The 16,093-nt window shown below is 37.9% G+C and overlaps 1 protein-coding gene across 1 annotated transcript in view; it reads right to left on the bottom strand.

Annotated features, from left to right (window-relative positions):
• Nucleotides 1–9,653: 9,653 nt before the first annotated feature.
• The window catches only part of LOC130914340 (semaphorin-7A-like), a 64,430-nt gene continuing 57,990 nt past the window's right edge, over nt 9,654–16,093 (bottom strand). Inside the window, exon 14 of the mRNA XM_057833418.1 lies at nt 9,654–11,166. Coding sequence (XP_057689401.1) covers nt 10,832–11,166 — 335 coding nt within the window. The 3' untranslated portion in view covers nt 9,654–10,831. The remainder of the gene's footprint in view (nt 11,167–16,093) is intronic.

Raw genomic sequence — 16,093 nt, 5'->3', positions numbered from 1 at the left:
ATGTTAAAATAATTAATTACTCGGTTAGTAACTAGTGATAATTTTCTTGTATTTTTTTTCTCATGATTTTTTTTTCTCTCTCCAAAAAAAAAACAATGTTCTGAATTTATTGTATTAGTTCCCTTCTGTCTACTTTCGACATGTGTAAGTTTGAAAACTGTTTCATCATTTAAAGATAGATTTAACTCAAGAGTTTACTGATTTAGGAGCATTTTAGATAAAAAGTTACTTAGCTTCGCTAGGAAGGTTCTCTACAACAGAGCCTTCCTGAGAGGTCTACTGCTTTAAGATGGCGGCTGTTTACTAACGCATCTAGTTCAATACATATATATCTTGCTAATGCCATCGTGTCTGTCATTTGCATCTAGTTCTATAGTATGTGATATCTAACGTAGCATCGTGTGGGCAAGGCCGGCCCAGCCTATACACAGACTATGCAGCTGCTTAGGGCCCCTGACCAATAGGGGGCCCCCAATCTGGCAACCTCATTTTATACGTTGTTAATAGAGCATCGCGAATAAGGTGGCGCGCATTGCCGTTTATCCATGCAAACATCCATTTTCTTGTCATTACATGTCATTTGGGGTGAGAGGTTTGAAGTATGCAGTGCAACAAAATATGATTTAATATACAAAATATGGACGTATGGGTTGGATTGCATCTATGGGTTTCACAGTACACTGTGACGAAATGTTTGGCCAAAAATATGGGCCCCTTGACATTAATTTGCTTAGGGCCCCCAAATGGCCTGGGCCGGCCCTGCGTGTGGGAATAGTTTGTAGGCTATCGGCTACAATCAGGTATTATTGGAGCCACCTAGCATCGCGTTTGCAACGGCTTCCCCACTCCTGCTCTGCTCTCTCGTCTCCGTGAGTCCGTCTCTCTGACTTTTCTTGCGCATAGTAGCGCTTAGTAACGGACGCCTTTCCCGCATAATCACAGATTATGAATGAATCAAAATGGATTGGACTGCAATCACAATGGCACTGAATGGGTTAAATTCGTAACTGATGTGGATTGCGTTTGAGTCTCCCACCTCTGAGCGTGGTTGTCGTATTCATGCTGTAAAAGGCATAAAAAATGAAATTGGCTCAACGCAGCTTTTGTTTTTGGACGTTTTTTTGCTAGTCTTAGCCTCGCCGCGAGCAACGAGCGAGAGAAACCGTCTCAATCCGCACCGCTCGTAAAATGAAATTAATGTAGAGCGCAGCGAGCCGGTTCCTAATTAGCTATTAATGACAGCCGGGCCGCAGCGGACAGCCCGACACGACCGGATGATAATTTGTCGGCGCTCAGGAGAACATTCTAATCCGCTACACGACTCTCCTAGTTATGTTCTTTTTAAGCTAAACGTGAAATTACAGCATTCTTTCATTAGCCGGTTACTGCCGATAGTAGGCGAAGCACCCTTTCAGCGATTGGCAAGTCGGTTTGTATCACAGCTTTAAGACTCGGTAGGAAAAACAAACAGTTACGGATCACATTCCAGCTATGGCGTTTATAAAAAACAACAACGAAAGCATCGAGACAAATGTTCACGTAAAGAGGCAGCAATGGTAGGAATCAGCACTGGCAGCAAGAAAATACAGAACATCACAAATCTAAATACAAGCCTTTTTTTAACTCTCCTGGTAAAAATGTTTGCCCTTATGACGAGGTCAGCGAAAAGTTACTATGGTGACATCTTGTTCACAGATTTACGCTCCTTTGGACGCTATGCTAGCATGATAGATTGGAAGTTCTACGTCGTGAATTTTATGGCACTCATTGAACTCATTGGCTTCCATTGACGGCGATAGACGTCCAATTCATTTGAACTAGATTTTTTGATAATGAAAAGCGTGGCGGCCCGCCAGGCTCATAAAGCACTTTTATGAAGCAGTTTTTCGACATTAGCAAGCTAAGATTAGCTTTTTGTTCTCTTTTCCAATTGGGATTGACTTTACTTCTCATGATACCAAGCAGTTCTTCCCTAGAATGTTTAATAATTAATAATTTTCTTCCGTTGACAGCAATCGAGGTCCAATCCATTTGAACTGGGACTGCTGCCAATGGCATTAAGTCAACAACATGTACAAAGTATGTAATGTTTTAAAATACGGCAAGGATCAGTGTTGTTTTGTTCAACGATGACTATAATGAAAATATTTCGTCAATGTACAATTTTTTCATGACAATGATGAGATGATAAAATGTTTTTGGGGAAACTAAAACATAACGAGGCGAATGCCAGCTTTTGTTTGACAAGACGAAAATGCACAATAGTTTCCGTCACATGTTCACATTTTGTGAAATTTTATGTGTAGTTAGCTTGCATCGTTCGTAGCAGTGTCTGGTTGTGTCACTCATGTAACATGCTGCTGCTCTCCAGTCTCCAAGCTTGTACACATGGTAACATTTGTTTTCTTATCTTTGCCAGAGAGAATCTGTAATGTTGCATTTGCATTTAAAGGTTTGTGCTGAGTGATCATCACACACTAAATGTAACTCGTAGCGTTAGCATAACGTTCGCGTTAGCATTTGGCTAATGCTAATGGCGAGCGTCCTCCTAAACTCTCGGACAACTTTTTTAACGTACAGTTCGTGGCGTCCAGGCGGGTATAATTAATTGAAATGAATTGAATTGAAGTACTGTTTTCATAGATGCTACAATATGTGCTCATCCGTCAGTGTTCATTCAAAATAGTTGGAAGCCTTTGTTTATTTATTTTTGAAAATGAAGTGAAATTTTTACATTTTTAAAGACAAAAACATTGTTTATAAATGTCGACTACAACGACTTTCATTAACAAAAACTAAACGAAGACAAACATTTTGAGATGACTAAAATATGACTGTCTAATAAGTATTATTGTCCAAATGACTGACACTAAAACAAAAATTAAAAATAAAAACAACCCTGCCAAGGATCAAGATTTAAATCATTTTGATGTCTTATTTTTAGCCTCTCAAAAAGTAAAGGAAGTACATGAATAAAATAAGGCCTCCACAATAAAAGATTTGACAGTCGAATAATCGTTTAGACATTGTTGACATAGAAATTTGAGCCTTTAAGAGTAAATACTATTTTATTTTATATTTTATTTTTTAATTATGTAATTGAAAAAAATAAGTAATTTTCGGACTATACGCCGCTACTTGTTTCCCCTCATTTTGCATCCTGCGCCTTGTAGTCCAGTGCAGTTTATTTGTGGATTTATTTGGGTTAATTGGTAACACTTTATAGGACTGTCATAAAACTGTCATAATTATGACATGACACTATCATGGGCATTACTGAATGCTTATAACAGATGTCATTCAGTGTTATCCGGCAAATTATGTCACTAACTCAATTTATGTCTGGCTCGGATCGTTACATTCATTCAAAAGCGAGATAATATGCCGGATGACACTAATTAACATCTGTTATAAGCATTCATTTATGCTCATGACAATGTCATGTAATAATTTTGATTGTCCTAATGCGCCACTATCAAATAAAATGTTACCAAATACCATAAGTAGTAATTAAGGAAACAACTGGAACAGTAACTGAAGAAATAATTATCAGAGAACAGTAGCGCTGCAGTGCATGTTAGGAGGCATGTTGGACCTCAACAGTGTTGACAGCAGGAGGTTGACAAGGGAGCAGCGATGGCCAAATGAAGCTCCATGAAGCTTTGCTGCCAATTGGTTCAAAGCTTCGTGGTGGTTCATTTGGTCTTATGACAGTCTTATGAGGCAGCTGTCAAATAAAGTGTTACCGGTTAATATCTTTTGATGTAAATATCCCATAATACAGTTAGGACAGCTGCGGCTTATAGTCCAGTGGGGCTTATCAATGAACAAATGCCGTTTTCGTGTCAAATTTGGTGGGTGGCGCCTTATAGTCTGAAAATTACGGTAATACATTCCTTTTAGGGCTGTCAAAATTATCGTGTTAAGGAGCGGTAATTAATTTTTTAAATTAATCCCGTTAAAATATTTGACGCAATTAACGCACAAATGCCCTGCTCAAACAGATTAAAATGACAGCACAGTGAAAGCTGTACTTGTTGTGTTTTTCGGAGTTTTGCCGCCCTCTGCTGGCACTTGGGTGCGACTGATTTTATAGGCTTCAGCACCCATGAGCGTTGTGTAAGTAATTATTGACATCAACAATGGCGGGCTACTAGTTTATTTTTTGATAGAAAATTTTATTAAAACGAAAACATGAAGAGGGGTTTTAATATAAAATTTCTATAACTTGTACTAAAATTTATCTTTTAAGAACTACAAGACTTTCTGTCCATGGATCGCTGTAACAGAATGTTAATAATGGTAATGCCATCTTGTTGATTTATTGTTATAATAAAGAAATACAGTACTTATTTACCGTATGTTGAATGTATATATATCCATCTTGTGTCTTATCTTTCCATTCCAACAATAATTTACAGAAAAATATGGCATATTTTATAGATGGTTTGAATTGCGATTAATTGCGATTAATTACGATTACTTAATTTTTAAGCTGTAATTAACTCGATTAAAAATTTTAATCGTTTGACACCCCAAATTCCTTTATCAATTTTGAATGAACATTTTTCAAGTTTCCATTTTTCAATTTTCTATATTTTTTTTCCTTTTAGTTTTCCATTAATCTTTTCCATCAGAGTTCAAATGGACTTTATTTCTATCACTGTCAATGGCAATGAACGTGTTAATTTGCCCTTTCCTGATCGGGCTAACCTTCCAAAATCGCTGAGCTCAAAAAAATTGACCTTTAAAAGACCGACAGGAGGTGGCAGAGCCGTGAACAAGATGTCATGGCGTCTTGTTAAAAAGATGCAAGAAAAAAACGCCCTTGTTTGAGGAGGAGGCGCTGAGACACAGTGATGGTCGGCAACGAGCTCTCGCTCATCCTCGTGACTTCCTGCCGGAAGACAGATGACTTCCTCCCAGCCATGTTGCCCAAGTCCCAGCCAACGCGCGCTATTCTGCATGAACTGCAAAATTGTGCTTAGGAGTTGATGTCCCAGAAGTATTAAGGCTTTGATTTTTTTTTTTTTTTTTTTTGTCAAAACTACCAATGAGATATAAGAAGTGATGCAAGATGTCTGATGTAAGAGCAGTAGTAAAACTTCACATATCCACAAAGAAGCACAATCTAAGTCAGAATATCCAAAGAAATTGTCATAAAATACCGGCCTGGTATTGATGTTTGTTTTCAACCCATTGGATATGTTTAGCTTTTAACAGTGCGAGAGGAATGGTTCACTCGGAATCCTCATCATTGGTGATTGTAACGTACTATCAAACCCCTGATTTTCGCCTGTGTTACATTTTGTTCAGACAGGACGTGTTTTTTTTGTTGTTTTTTTTTAATTCTCTTTGCGTGATGGGTTCCCGTACAAAGTCAATTTAATCGCACATTGAAGCGCGACAGATGGTGTGACGCCTTGTCGCCAATTTGATCAGATAGGCCGCGCCCCACGTTGAAATTTGCGCCGCAGAGAACATGGCTGAGTTGATCTTTCTGTGACAGAGGAAGCAGCCAGTTAAATATGTTTTTACATTCACGCGACTTAAGTAGCAAAATCCTGAAGCTGGAGCTTCTCGTCATCAAAAGTCCCAAAAAAATAAAGAATAAAATAAAACTAGGACTACAAGAATAGTCTAAATATTTGGAATTAAAAGCTGCAATACGACTAGAATAATGTTATACATTGTACCGTATTGGCCCAAATATAAGACGGTGTTTTTTGCATTGAAATATCCTGGAAAAAGTGGGGGTCGTCTTATATTCGCGGTCTAGACATTATACCCGTTCACGACTCTAGATGGCGCCGGATATCATTGAAGCGTATGATGAACTTGAGGAGAAATGTTCTGTTATGACAGATCTCAGCTTCTCTCAAGTTTAACCAGTTTGCATTGTTTTATTGCAATGTTTTTTTCTTATTCAGATTTGTTTCAAGACTACAGTTACAGTTAGACCTCACTTTGATGGTTATTGCAATTTTGTTGTATTATCACAATAGATTGGTTTATTTACATTTCAAAAACCAGAAGCCATTCATTTACGAATGTGATTGCACTGTAGTTTACATATTTAAATGTTCAGATATTAAGATTTGAGTGAGGCAAAATAACATGCTCTTTCTCTCAAATATATTGTCATAATCATTTGTTTCAGATGTACTGTAATTATTTAATGTATAAAAATTGATTTGGTGTTCAAAAATGATTTTTTCAAACTTGAGTCTTGAAAAAGAGAGGGTCGTCTTCTAATCAGGGCCGTCTTATATTCGGGCCAATACGGTAATATTGCGAGAGAAAAGTCGTAATATTACGACATTAAATTCATGTTATCAATAGAAAAAAAGGACTACAAGAATAGTCAAAATATGAGGAAATAAAAGTCACAATACTACATGACCTTAATGTCGTTGTAATATTAAGAGACAAAAGTAATATTACGAGATTAAATTCGTAATATTATGATATTATAGCAACACTTGGTAACTTTTCAGTTTTGGTCGATTTTAGATACGCCGGTGGACAAAAGCCATAAGGAAGTCTGCGTTTCCCATGAGGACCAGCGCACACCCACACAGTGTCGTAAAATCATCAATCAATCAAAAATCAATCTCCCAGTCACCTGCAGATGGATTTAACCAGGGGTCTCCAAACCGGTCCTTGAGGGCCGCTGTGGGTCCTGGTTTTTGTTCATACCGATCAAGCACAGACCTTTTAACCAATGAGGTTTCTACTAAAACAAGCAGCACCTGGCTGCAATCAACTGATTACACTTATAAATCACCAGATTGGTGAAAAGATGTGGTCTTGTTGCGTTAGAGTGAAATCCTGCACCCACTGCGGCCCTATGTGGAATAGTTTGGAGACCACAGGATTAAACAATATTTTTGTTTCCAGCGGCTATATGAAGGATTAATAGTAATAAGGTAATTAATCCAGTTGTGGCTAAACAATAGCATATGATTTTTAGCAACCGTGTGGCAACCCCCCCACCCCAGCCAAACTCGTCAGTAATGATGAGTTCGGTTGGGAGGGGGGGCTGTCAAGCCAGCAAGTGAAAGCCGGGCCAATGTAAATTCTATATGTCCAGGTCGTCTGTTTTTTTTCCTCCTCAGACAAAACTTTTTGTCTCTTTTGTTGCTCTGCCATCTTTGCAGAATTCATGCGAAAGCGTTCGCATCAACTTCTGTCTTTATAAAGAATGGGGAAAGGGGGAAGTGACGTATGATGTAAAGCAGTCAGCATATTTGTAATTTTTTTGTGTGTGTGTGTGTGTGTGTGTGTGTGTTCCAGGCTTCCTACCACCCTCCTAAAAGTTAGTGCCGGTGAAAACGATACATACCCCCTTAAGATATAAAAGAGGTGTCATTCAACTAGTTGTCAGTTGATATATAATCACAAACGTTAAGAAAATATTTTATAAAGGTTGAAAAGTTACCTAGTATTTCTTGAAATTCCTAATATTGTGAGAATTAAGTCATATATATATATATTTTAATATTAACCCTTGCTCTCCCGTTGGTGTAATGCAGTAAAAATCGCAGTTGGTCTAGGAATCGTAGCAATTTTATTTGATTTATATAATTCTTATGTAATTGGAATTTATATCTATTTTTTTTTATTTAAAAAAAAAAAAAAAAAGGAATCGGTAGTGAAAGGGTTAATGGATTAATATTGTAATATTATGAGATTAAAGTCATTCCGTTGCTACATTTTGTATTGGAATCCATCGCACGAAGAGGAAGAAAATAAAAACGGCCGGTCTGAACGCAGCATTACGGACCAAGTACCACGAAGTGAAAAGGGGGGGATAGCCTATATTCATTGTTTTAAAACGAAATACAAGCACGATATGAGACCAAACGCTATCATTTAGTAGTAGTAATTGTAATCAAGTAGTAATTGTTACGAAATATATTGAAGTGTTTAAGAGTATGGCTTGTTTTTCATTCATGATTTAAAATAGTTTAAACTCTGGCTGGGCGATATGGTCTAAAAATCTCAGGGTTTTTTTCACCCAAAATTTGGTTTTACGACCCCCCCCCCCCCCCCCCCCGTTTAAAAAAAAAAAAAATCTAAAATTTTAGGGAGACAAGAACAAAAGACAAAGCTAAAAAATAATAAAGTGCAAAACTTCTGTCATAAATGTTTTTTCACCCCATATTTGTGCTGTCAACTCCCAAATACAAAGTAATAATTTCTGATTGTTTGACTTCCGAGCCGAGATGTTTCACCCAATGCCAATCCGATACCCATATTTTTAGACCAGAAAAAAAAAATGCAAATAGCATTGTCAGTAAACGACAAATCACATTTCTTGTATTAAAGTGAGCCCTGCTGCTGCTGTTACTTACTTTCTAAAGAGAAGTAGTAAAAACACGTGAATACTGGATTGGATGCGATTTTATGACCAAATCTGATACTCCCAAAAATACTAATATACAATAATAATAATAATAATATTGACTAATATATTTCTAGGTTTCCTTTTTGGGAAAAAAACAACAACACAAACTTAATATTTTTCTTAGCTTTTGCAGTAAAAAAAAAAACGAATCGATTCATAAAATTTATTATCGTCCAGGTCTACTAGGAACAAAGTTCACTCACTGGCTGCCTTTGACTCCAATTTTCATCTTTTTATCCAATGAAATTCAATTTATATTAATACATAATATTGATTATAAATCACATGTACTGTAAATGCCATACGAATTGTTGTAAACTGTAATTTTAGTATGTTGTGAATTTTCTTTGCCTGACAAGATCTGTCAAGGGACTACCGATGAAAACTAGCTTTTTGGCTAATTCAGATACATTTACAGTATGTTTCCTCAGAAAACTAACAAAATAAAAAATAATAATTGCCAATTTCCAATAGAAAAGACTTCTTATAATGGAAAATAAAAGACATTCTTGGAGGTGTCACTGTTTAAAAATATAATCCATCTAGTCCCCAGGTTACAAACGAGTTCCGTTTCTACGTTGGCGACTTAACCCGAATTTCCACATAAATCAGAATTAACCCTTCAAAAATAACTATCCAAAAAGTCCAAAAGTATTTTATTTTGTTTAATGATGGAGGATACACTGCCCTCTGGTGGCATCGTAACGTGTTGCTGGACTGTCGCCTTGGCTTCTATGACTGAGTAGGAGACTCGTCTGACATGGATATAGGACAGCTGCCTCCTAGTATGGCCTCTATAAGTTTTTTAAGCTAATATATGTTTGTGTATTCATTTGTAATAAAGTTTAGAGCTACAGTTTGTTGAGTTATGTGTGAGCGATTTGCTATGAAAACTGTAGCTGCGTTAGCATTTGTAGCATTTAGGCTGGCGGACTTTTGCTAGGCAAATTAGTCTAATTTAATCTACTAAATTTACATTTTTATCAGACGTTTAAACACCAATTGTTTTGTGTTTTTTTTTTTTGTTAAAATGCTTGTCGTTTTGAACATAAGTGTACATATGTGTGCTACAGCTTTACAAATTCTCAAAAGTGAAGGACGGAAAAAGCCCAAAAACCACAATTGCCTTAATTGCTGTCCGTCAAGCTGAACAACTTCACGTTTAGTCAAGTTAATAAAATTAAAAATAAGATACTGTATGGTACAATTAGGTACTCTTTACGTAGCTTAAAAAAAAAAAAAAAAAGACTGGAAACAATGGCGGACGAGACTCCGACGTCGTAAAGTCGAAATAGCGTAAGTCGAGTCCGTCGTAACCCGGGACTATCTGTAATAAAAATATACATAAATCTTCCATTAGAATACAGGTAGTCCCCGGGTCACAACATACTTGATTTACGCGATTTTAACTTTACGATGCCGGAGTCTCTTCCACCATTTTGTCTTCAGTCTTTTTTTTTTTTTTTTTGTCGCACAGTCATTACCTAATTGTACCTCACAGTATCATATTTTCTACTTTACTCTGATCAATATGTAAATTTAGTCAATTAAATTACCCTAATTTGCCCCACAAAAGTCCGCTAGTTTAAATGCTACGAATGCTAACGTATTTACAATTCTCATCGCAAATCGCTCACACGTACCTCTACAAACTGTAGCTCTAAGCTTAATTAAAAATGCATACACAAACATATATTAGCTGAAACAACTTAGTCTAATGTAGGCCAAACCGGAGCGCAGCCATCCTTTATCCATGTGAGATGGCTGAGTGCTCCTGTATGGAAGCATTAATGAACGACAGTCCAGCCAGACCCAACAATGCCACCAGATGGCAGTGTATCCTCCACTATTAAAAAAAAAAAAAAAAAATCCTTTTGGAATTTTTCGATTGTTTTTTAGAATTTTTAAAGGGTTAATTCCGCTATATGCGGAAATTCGGGTTACATCGCCTGCGTAGGAATGGAAGTAGTTTGTAACCAGGGGACTACCTGTAGTGTCTACGTTAGCTCACTGACTGCCATTGACGGCGGTAGACGTCCAATTCATTTTGACTAGATTGGACGTCTAGCGCCGTCAATAGCACTGACACCAGAGCTTTTGTGGGCATTTACATGTCACTTACAGTTGATTTAAGGGCATTTACAGGTTGCTTCCTATTGATTTTGAGTGATTTGGGGACGTTCTTGAGTCCCATCCTGTTCAGTAAACCAAAATTAACAGGAAGTGACCTAGCCAATGGCAGCCAATGAATTCAGAATGAAAGGTTATTTGGTATGTTGTTTTTTCAAACTAGGGACTTCAATTTGCGAATCACCCTTTTTTAAACGGTACCTCATTACCAAATGCCCTGTGAACCAAACCTCCCGCGGATTTCCTGTTAAGTGGGAGTCATTAAGGATACGTGGTTAGTGCTAGTTGCAGCTAATGAAGCCAGAGAGCGGCCGCGGCGAGCAGCAGTGACAGCCCTACGACGGAGGCCGGCGGCCGGCCGCCGTTGACCAGCTTGAAGGACACCACCTCCACCTTGAAGCCGTCCTCGGTGGCCATACAGCGGAAGATGCCCTCCTTCAGGGGCGTGTCTACCGCCGGGCCCAGGACGCAGAAGTCGCCGGAGAATAGGCAGGGGTAGTTCTTGATGCAGTTGTCCTTCTCCCAGCGATAGCTGGCGTGGAAGGAGCGCACCCGGCAGGGCAGGAAGACGGAGGTGTTGAACGGCACCACCACCTCTTTAGGGGAGGTGCGGCGTAGCTTAAGGGCTGGAAGAGATAAACAAATGGTTGTGTACTTCCCCGTAAATACACTGTACTAAGTAGGTGTACTTGAAAATCTATTTATATATATATATATATATATATATATATATATATATATTAGGGCTGTCAAACGATTACAATTTTTAATCGAGTTAATCACAGCTTAAAAATGAATTAATCGTAATTAATCGCAATTCAAACCATCTATAAAATATGCCATATTTTTCTGTAAACTATTGTTGGAATGGAAAGATAAGACACAAGACGGATATATACATTCAACATACTGTACATAAGTACTATATTTGTTTATTATAACAAATCAACAAGATGGCATTAACATTAACATTCTGTTAAAGCGATCCATGGATAGAAAGATTTGTAGTTCTTAAAAGATAAATGTTAATACAAGTAAGCCTGTCGCAATATAATTCCATTTATCGCGCGGTATATAAAAATGAAGATGGTAATTTTCCCGCTGCGATTTATCGCCTCGCGTGCACGTGCTTGCGGCAGATGTGTGGCAGACGTGCTTGACAGCGCTGTTTAAAGTTCAGCTTCCTTGTTGCCAACTACGCAACATGCTGCGACGAGGACTCTGTTTTATTGACTTCTGGGTATGTTCGTTTTACATATTTGAGTTTGAGTGACCGTCATTCAATGGAGGGAGGCAGGGCCGAGTGCACTGTCGGCGCACAGCAATGAGTGAGCGGAGTGAGGAAGAGGACGAACCAGTCTGCAAAACGGGTCTGGAGGTTGTTTCAACAAAGATGGCCAACAGAAAAAATCTACATGCTCATTTGAAACACTATCACCCTCTCCAGTTTTCACTGCTTAGTAGGAAAACTGCATCGCAACAAGCGGAGCCTCCTCGTCACGTTAATTGACAATTAGAGTGTTCGCCTGATGTGAGAAATACAGACGACACCGCGCAAAATAGGTTCCCTCACGGAAAGTGAAGTCTGCTACATTGCTGAAGTAATTTGGGAAAAGGACACAGACACTCGAAGGCGAAGGATGCATTTTATTATGAAATCTGAATGTCAAAAATTTGACATTTTTACAACCTTTATGGTATACTGGGGACGGGTTTCAATAAGCTTCGGCTTCTCCCGTCAGCCCTTTTCTTTTCGGGTTGAATTAATTGTAAACACATATAAATGCTGTATGTTTGTTTGGATTTGTCATGCCTGAAGGGAAAATAAATAAATAATGAGACCGTTTTACCTCTGTTTAGTGTTATTTGATACCTTTTGGAGCCAAATTTTTGTTACTGCAACTTAGTCTATTTTTCTCTGTTGTAGTTGAAGTGCAATTACTGTTACTGCAACTTTAGACCTGAGTGCCTAAATGCTTCAGTTATTAAGTGCAATTTTATTTTTTCTTGAAAAAAGACATTTTATTATGTGTTTCTGTGCGGTTTTAATATTGTTGAATTTTACTTGAAAGAGGCATGGTCTATTGTTTTTAGTTGTGATTTCTTAAAAGGTATTTTTGAATTTAAAAGAAAACATTTATTGTGTTTAAAGGGGAACTTTGAAGTAAGGTTGGCCAACCATGTTTTTGAATAATATCAATGGCTAAACAATTATAAGCATATTTTCATTATTTTTTTTAACGCAACCCTTCCAGATTCTTTGTTTAACCCATAGCAACACCCTTGACAACGAAAATGCTTTTCTTCGGCAATCTTCGGAAATCTTCGGAAATTACGTCACACCTAGACATGCGAGGGAAGTCCACCAAAGAACAGTATTGTTTGTTGCATTGCTTCTCGGTAAGATGCCACAGCGGTGTGTGGCGATGTTTTGTTCTCGCTCAAACGAAAAGTTGTATGAGTGGCCAAAGGATAGCAGGGCACGTAAATGGACATCTTTCGTTCGCACGAAGCGAATTAATTTCACGCCATCATCGAGTAGTGTTCTCTGCTGCAAACACTTCGAAGATGCCTGCTTCCTTAACCGGTCTGCTTATGATCAAGGATTTGCCAAAAAGTAAGTGTGATTTTTGGATAGATGACTGATGACTTTGTCAAAGCATAGCTGCCTACTGTTGTGGAATTGAACAGTATAAGCTAGCGACGTTAGCCGAAAGTTAACTCGTGGAAATCCCCGATCATAGTTGTTGTTGCGTTCGCTAGGTTAAGCGTGTTTAAATTGTGCGTCATCTACGATCATGTCCGAAAGGGTTAATCCACTGTCAATCGGGAAACGGGTGTGGATGTGCATATAAACGGGTCGGCGTCGCGGTAATTCACGGTCACGTTGCTGTAAGAGACGCACACCGCCGGTTAGTTTGTGCACATTTATTTGTATTTGTATTATGTATTTCCACCTTCATGCTTCAAGCATTGCATTGCTTATGGACGGTTCAGCGTTCACGGTGATCGCATGATAGGCTTCTAGTTTGTGTTTTATGAGAGCCGCTGACAGGTGACAGCTGAAAAATAGCGTGTTTGTTTAGTGTAGCCATTGAGTCAATCTCGCAGCGAATCAGCGAGCGCGCAGGTCACGCAGTGAATCATGGGAAATGTAGTCTCGGGACAACACTGAAGTGGTGCTTTGTAATCTGTTCGCTTGTGTGAAAAAACTACATTTCCTCACGCCATTAGACGCCAATTCCTGCCGAGAGCTGTGCCGAGCTGTGTTCTAACTTTTCCATAAGAACTGTTCCATGTGTTAAAAAAGAGACAAGGTTGTCAGCGCGTCGTGTGTTCGATACTTTTGTAAACAAAAAGCTCATAACAAGATACTTTGCACAATCCGTTTAAGAGACGCTGGAGTGGGAGGCGAAGAGATCGGCGAGAAGCAAAACTTTGCGGTCGAATGTGGCGGCAGTCCGCTATTATTTTGTTTTCTTATTGTTGCCACAATAAAGTGGAGAAAGCCATCGAAGACTCATCTCCTTCTTTCCCCCCAACATTTTTATATTATTATTTTATATGCAGGAGAGCTGCCGGATCTGCCAAAATGAACATGAAGTCTGATTATTATTTTTTTTAACGATGTCATCAGATAGACAAAAATATAACATTATGTGCAAATGCCTGCATCTTCAAATCATAAAAATAATAACAGTCTATATCTTACCAATGTTGTAATCTCGATGGGTCTTGTATCTATTCCATGTCAGGTAGTCTAGGCACACTGTTTGCATTCTGATTAGCGTCTGGCTAATACATGTTAGATCCAACATAAAATTCCAAGCTCCTCTTCTTCCTCCAACTCTTCAAAAACTTGGATCTCCTCCCTTGCGCTCGGTCTATCGCCTATATCGCTGTTTGAATCATTGTTTGAAGGGCTTTGTATGGCGGCCGTATGTATGGAGCTGCCAACGCTGTTCCCGGTGTGACGTATCACTTCCGGGTTCGTCCCCTTTCAGGCTCGAACTTCGGAAACGCGATTATTTTGTCAAATATACAACATATAAATTATTTTTTTCATGCTTTATTTGGTGGACAATGTTTAATTACTTTACTTGTGACCCTATTTGGCATGTGAAGAAATTAGTTCACACTACAGTGTAAATGTGTGTTGTTGGTCTATTAAAATATACTGTATTCTCACTGCGTTATTGTAAATCGTTTTTTTTTTTTGAGGGGGGGGGGCAATAATATCGCATATCGCAATAATTTATGAGATAATTTATCGCCCACTAAAATTTGTTATCGCAACAGGACTAAGTACAAGTTATAGAAATTTTATATTACAACCCCTCTTAATGTTTTCGTTTGATTAAAATTTGTAAAATTTTCAATCAAAAACTAAACTAGTAGCTCGGCATTGTTGATGTCAATAATTACACAATTCTGAGGGTGCTGTACTCATCAAGCGCCAGCAGAGGGCGGCAAACACCAAAAAACAAGTAACAAGCGGACCTTACACTGCTGTCATTTGAATCTGTCTGAGCGGGACATGTGCGTTAATTGCGTCAAATATTTTAACGTGATTAATTTTCAAAAATAATTGGTAATTAATTTTTTTAATTAATCACGTTAAAATATTTGACGCAATTAACGCACATGTCCCGCTCAGACAGTATTCTGCCTTTTGGTAAGTTTTACAGCAAGGCTTTTTGTGCTGTCTAACAGCGAACTCTTGTGATCGCTTTGCGACATGGTTTATTGTTTTCTTGCTTGTTCAATATGGCTGCACGACGTCTCGGGCTGACGCCTACGTTGCAATGTTGTACTTATATGATCCTTAGACAAGATTTGTCCGTAAGTATGGTTGTTGTAAAGAATGTACATATTATGTTAGTAAGCAAAATGTTATATTTTTTGTATGAGACGCGTTTTGTTTTTGTTTAGTGAACCTGTGTAGCGTGCTAAGCTAACGTTGTTGCTAATGCAATGCTTGTGTACTTTTATTTTGTAGTTTTACGACGGTCTAAAGAGGACAATGGTTTGAGGCCATTTTATTAATAAATCAGATGAAAAAGGAAGAAGTCTGATTATTAAGGCGTCGTTCACTAGCTGTCTAGCTTTGGAAAAAGTAGACGCTTCGGAGTGAGGACAGCATAGACAGATTTAAATGACAGTAGAGTGAAATGCCCACTACAGTCCTTATGTACCGAATGTTGAATGTATATATCCATCTTGTGTCTTATCTTTCTATTCCAACAATTTATTTTACAGAATATATATATAATTTACAGAAAAATATGGGATATTTTATAGATGGTTTGAATTGCGATTAATTGCGATAATTACGATTAATTAATTTTTAAGCTGTAATTAACTCGATTAAAAATTTTAATCATTTGACAGCCCTAATATATATATATATATATATATATATATATATATATATACTTATAGAGAGGTTTCTGAGGTACTACGGCAGATACTACTGCTTTACTTCCACATTTCTGCTCGTGACTTCCATTTTACACGTTCTCTAACCCAGTGTTTTTCAACCTCTTTTGAGTC

This window comes from Corythoichthys intestinalis, chromosome 4, assembly GCF_030265065.1.
Source record: "Corythoichthys intestinalis isolate RoL2023-P3 chromosome 4, ASM3026506v1, whole genome shotgun sequence".
Classification (NCBI taxonomy): domain Eukaryota; kingdom Metazoa; phylum Chordata; class Actinopteri; order Syngnathiformes; family Syngnathidae; genus Corythoichthys; species Corythoichthys intestinalis.
Note: the sequence above shows the minus strand (reverse complement) of the source record. Positions and strands in the feature narration are given on the sequence as shown.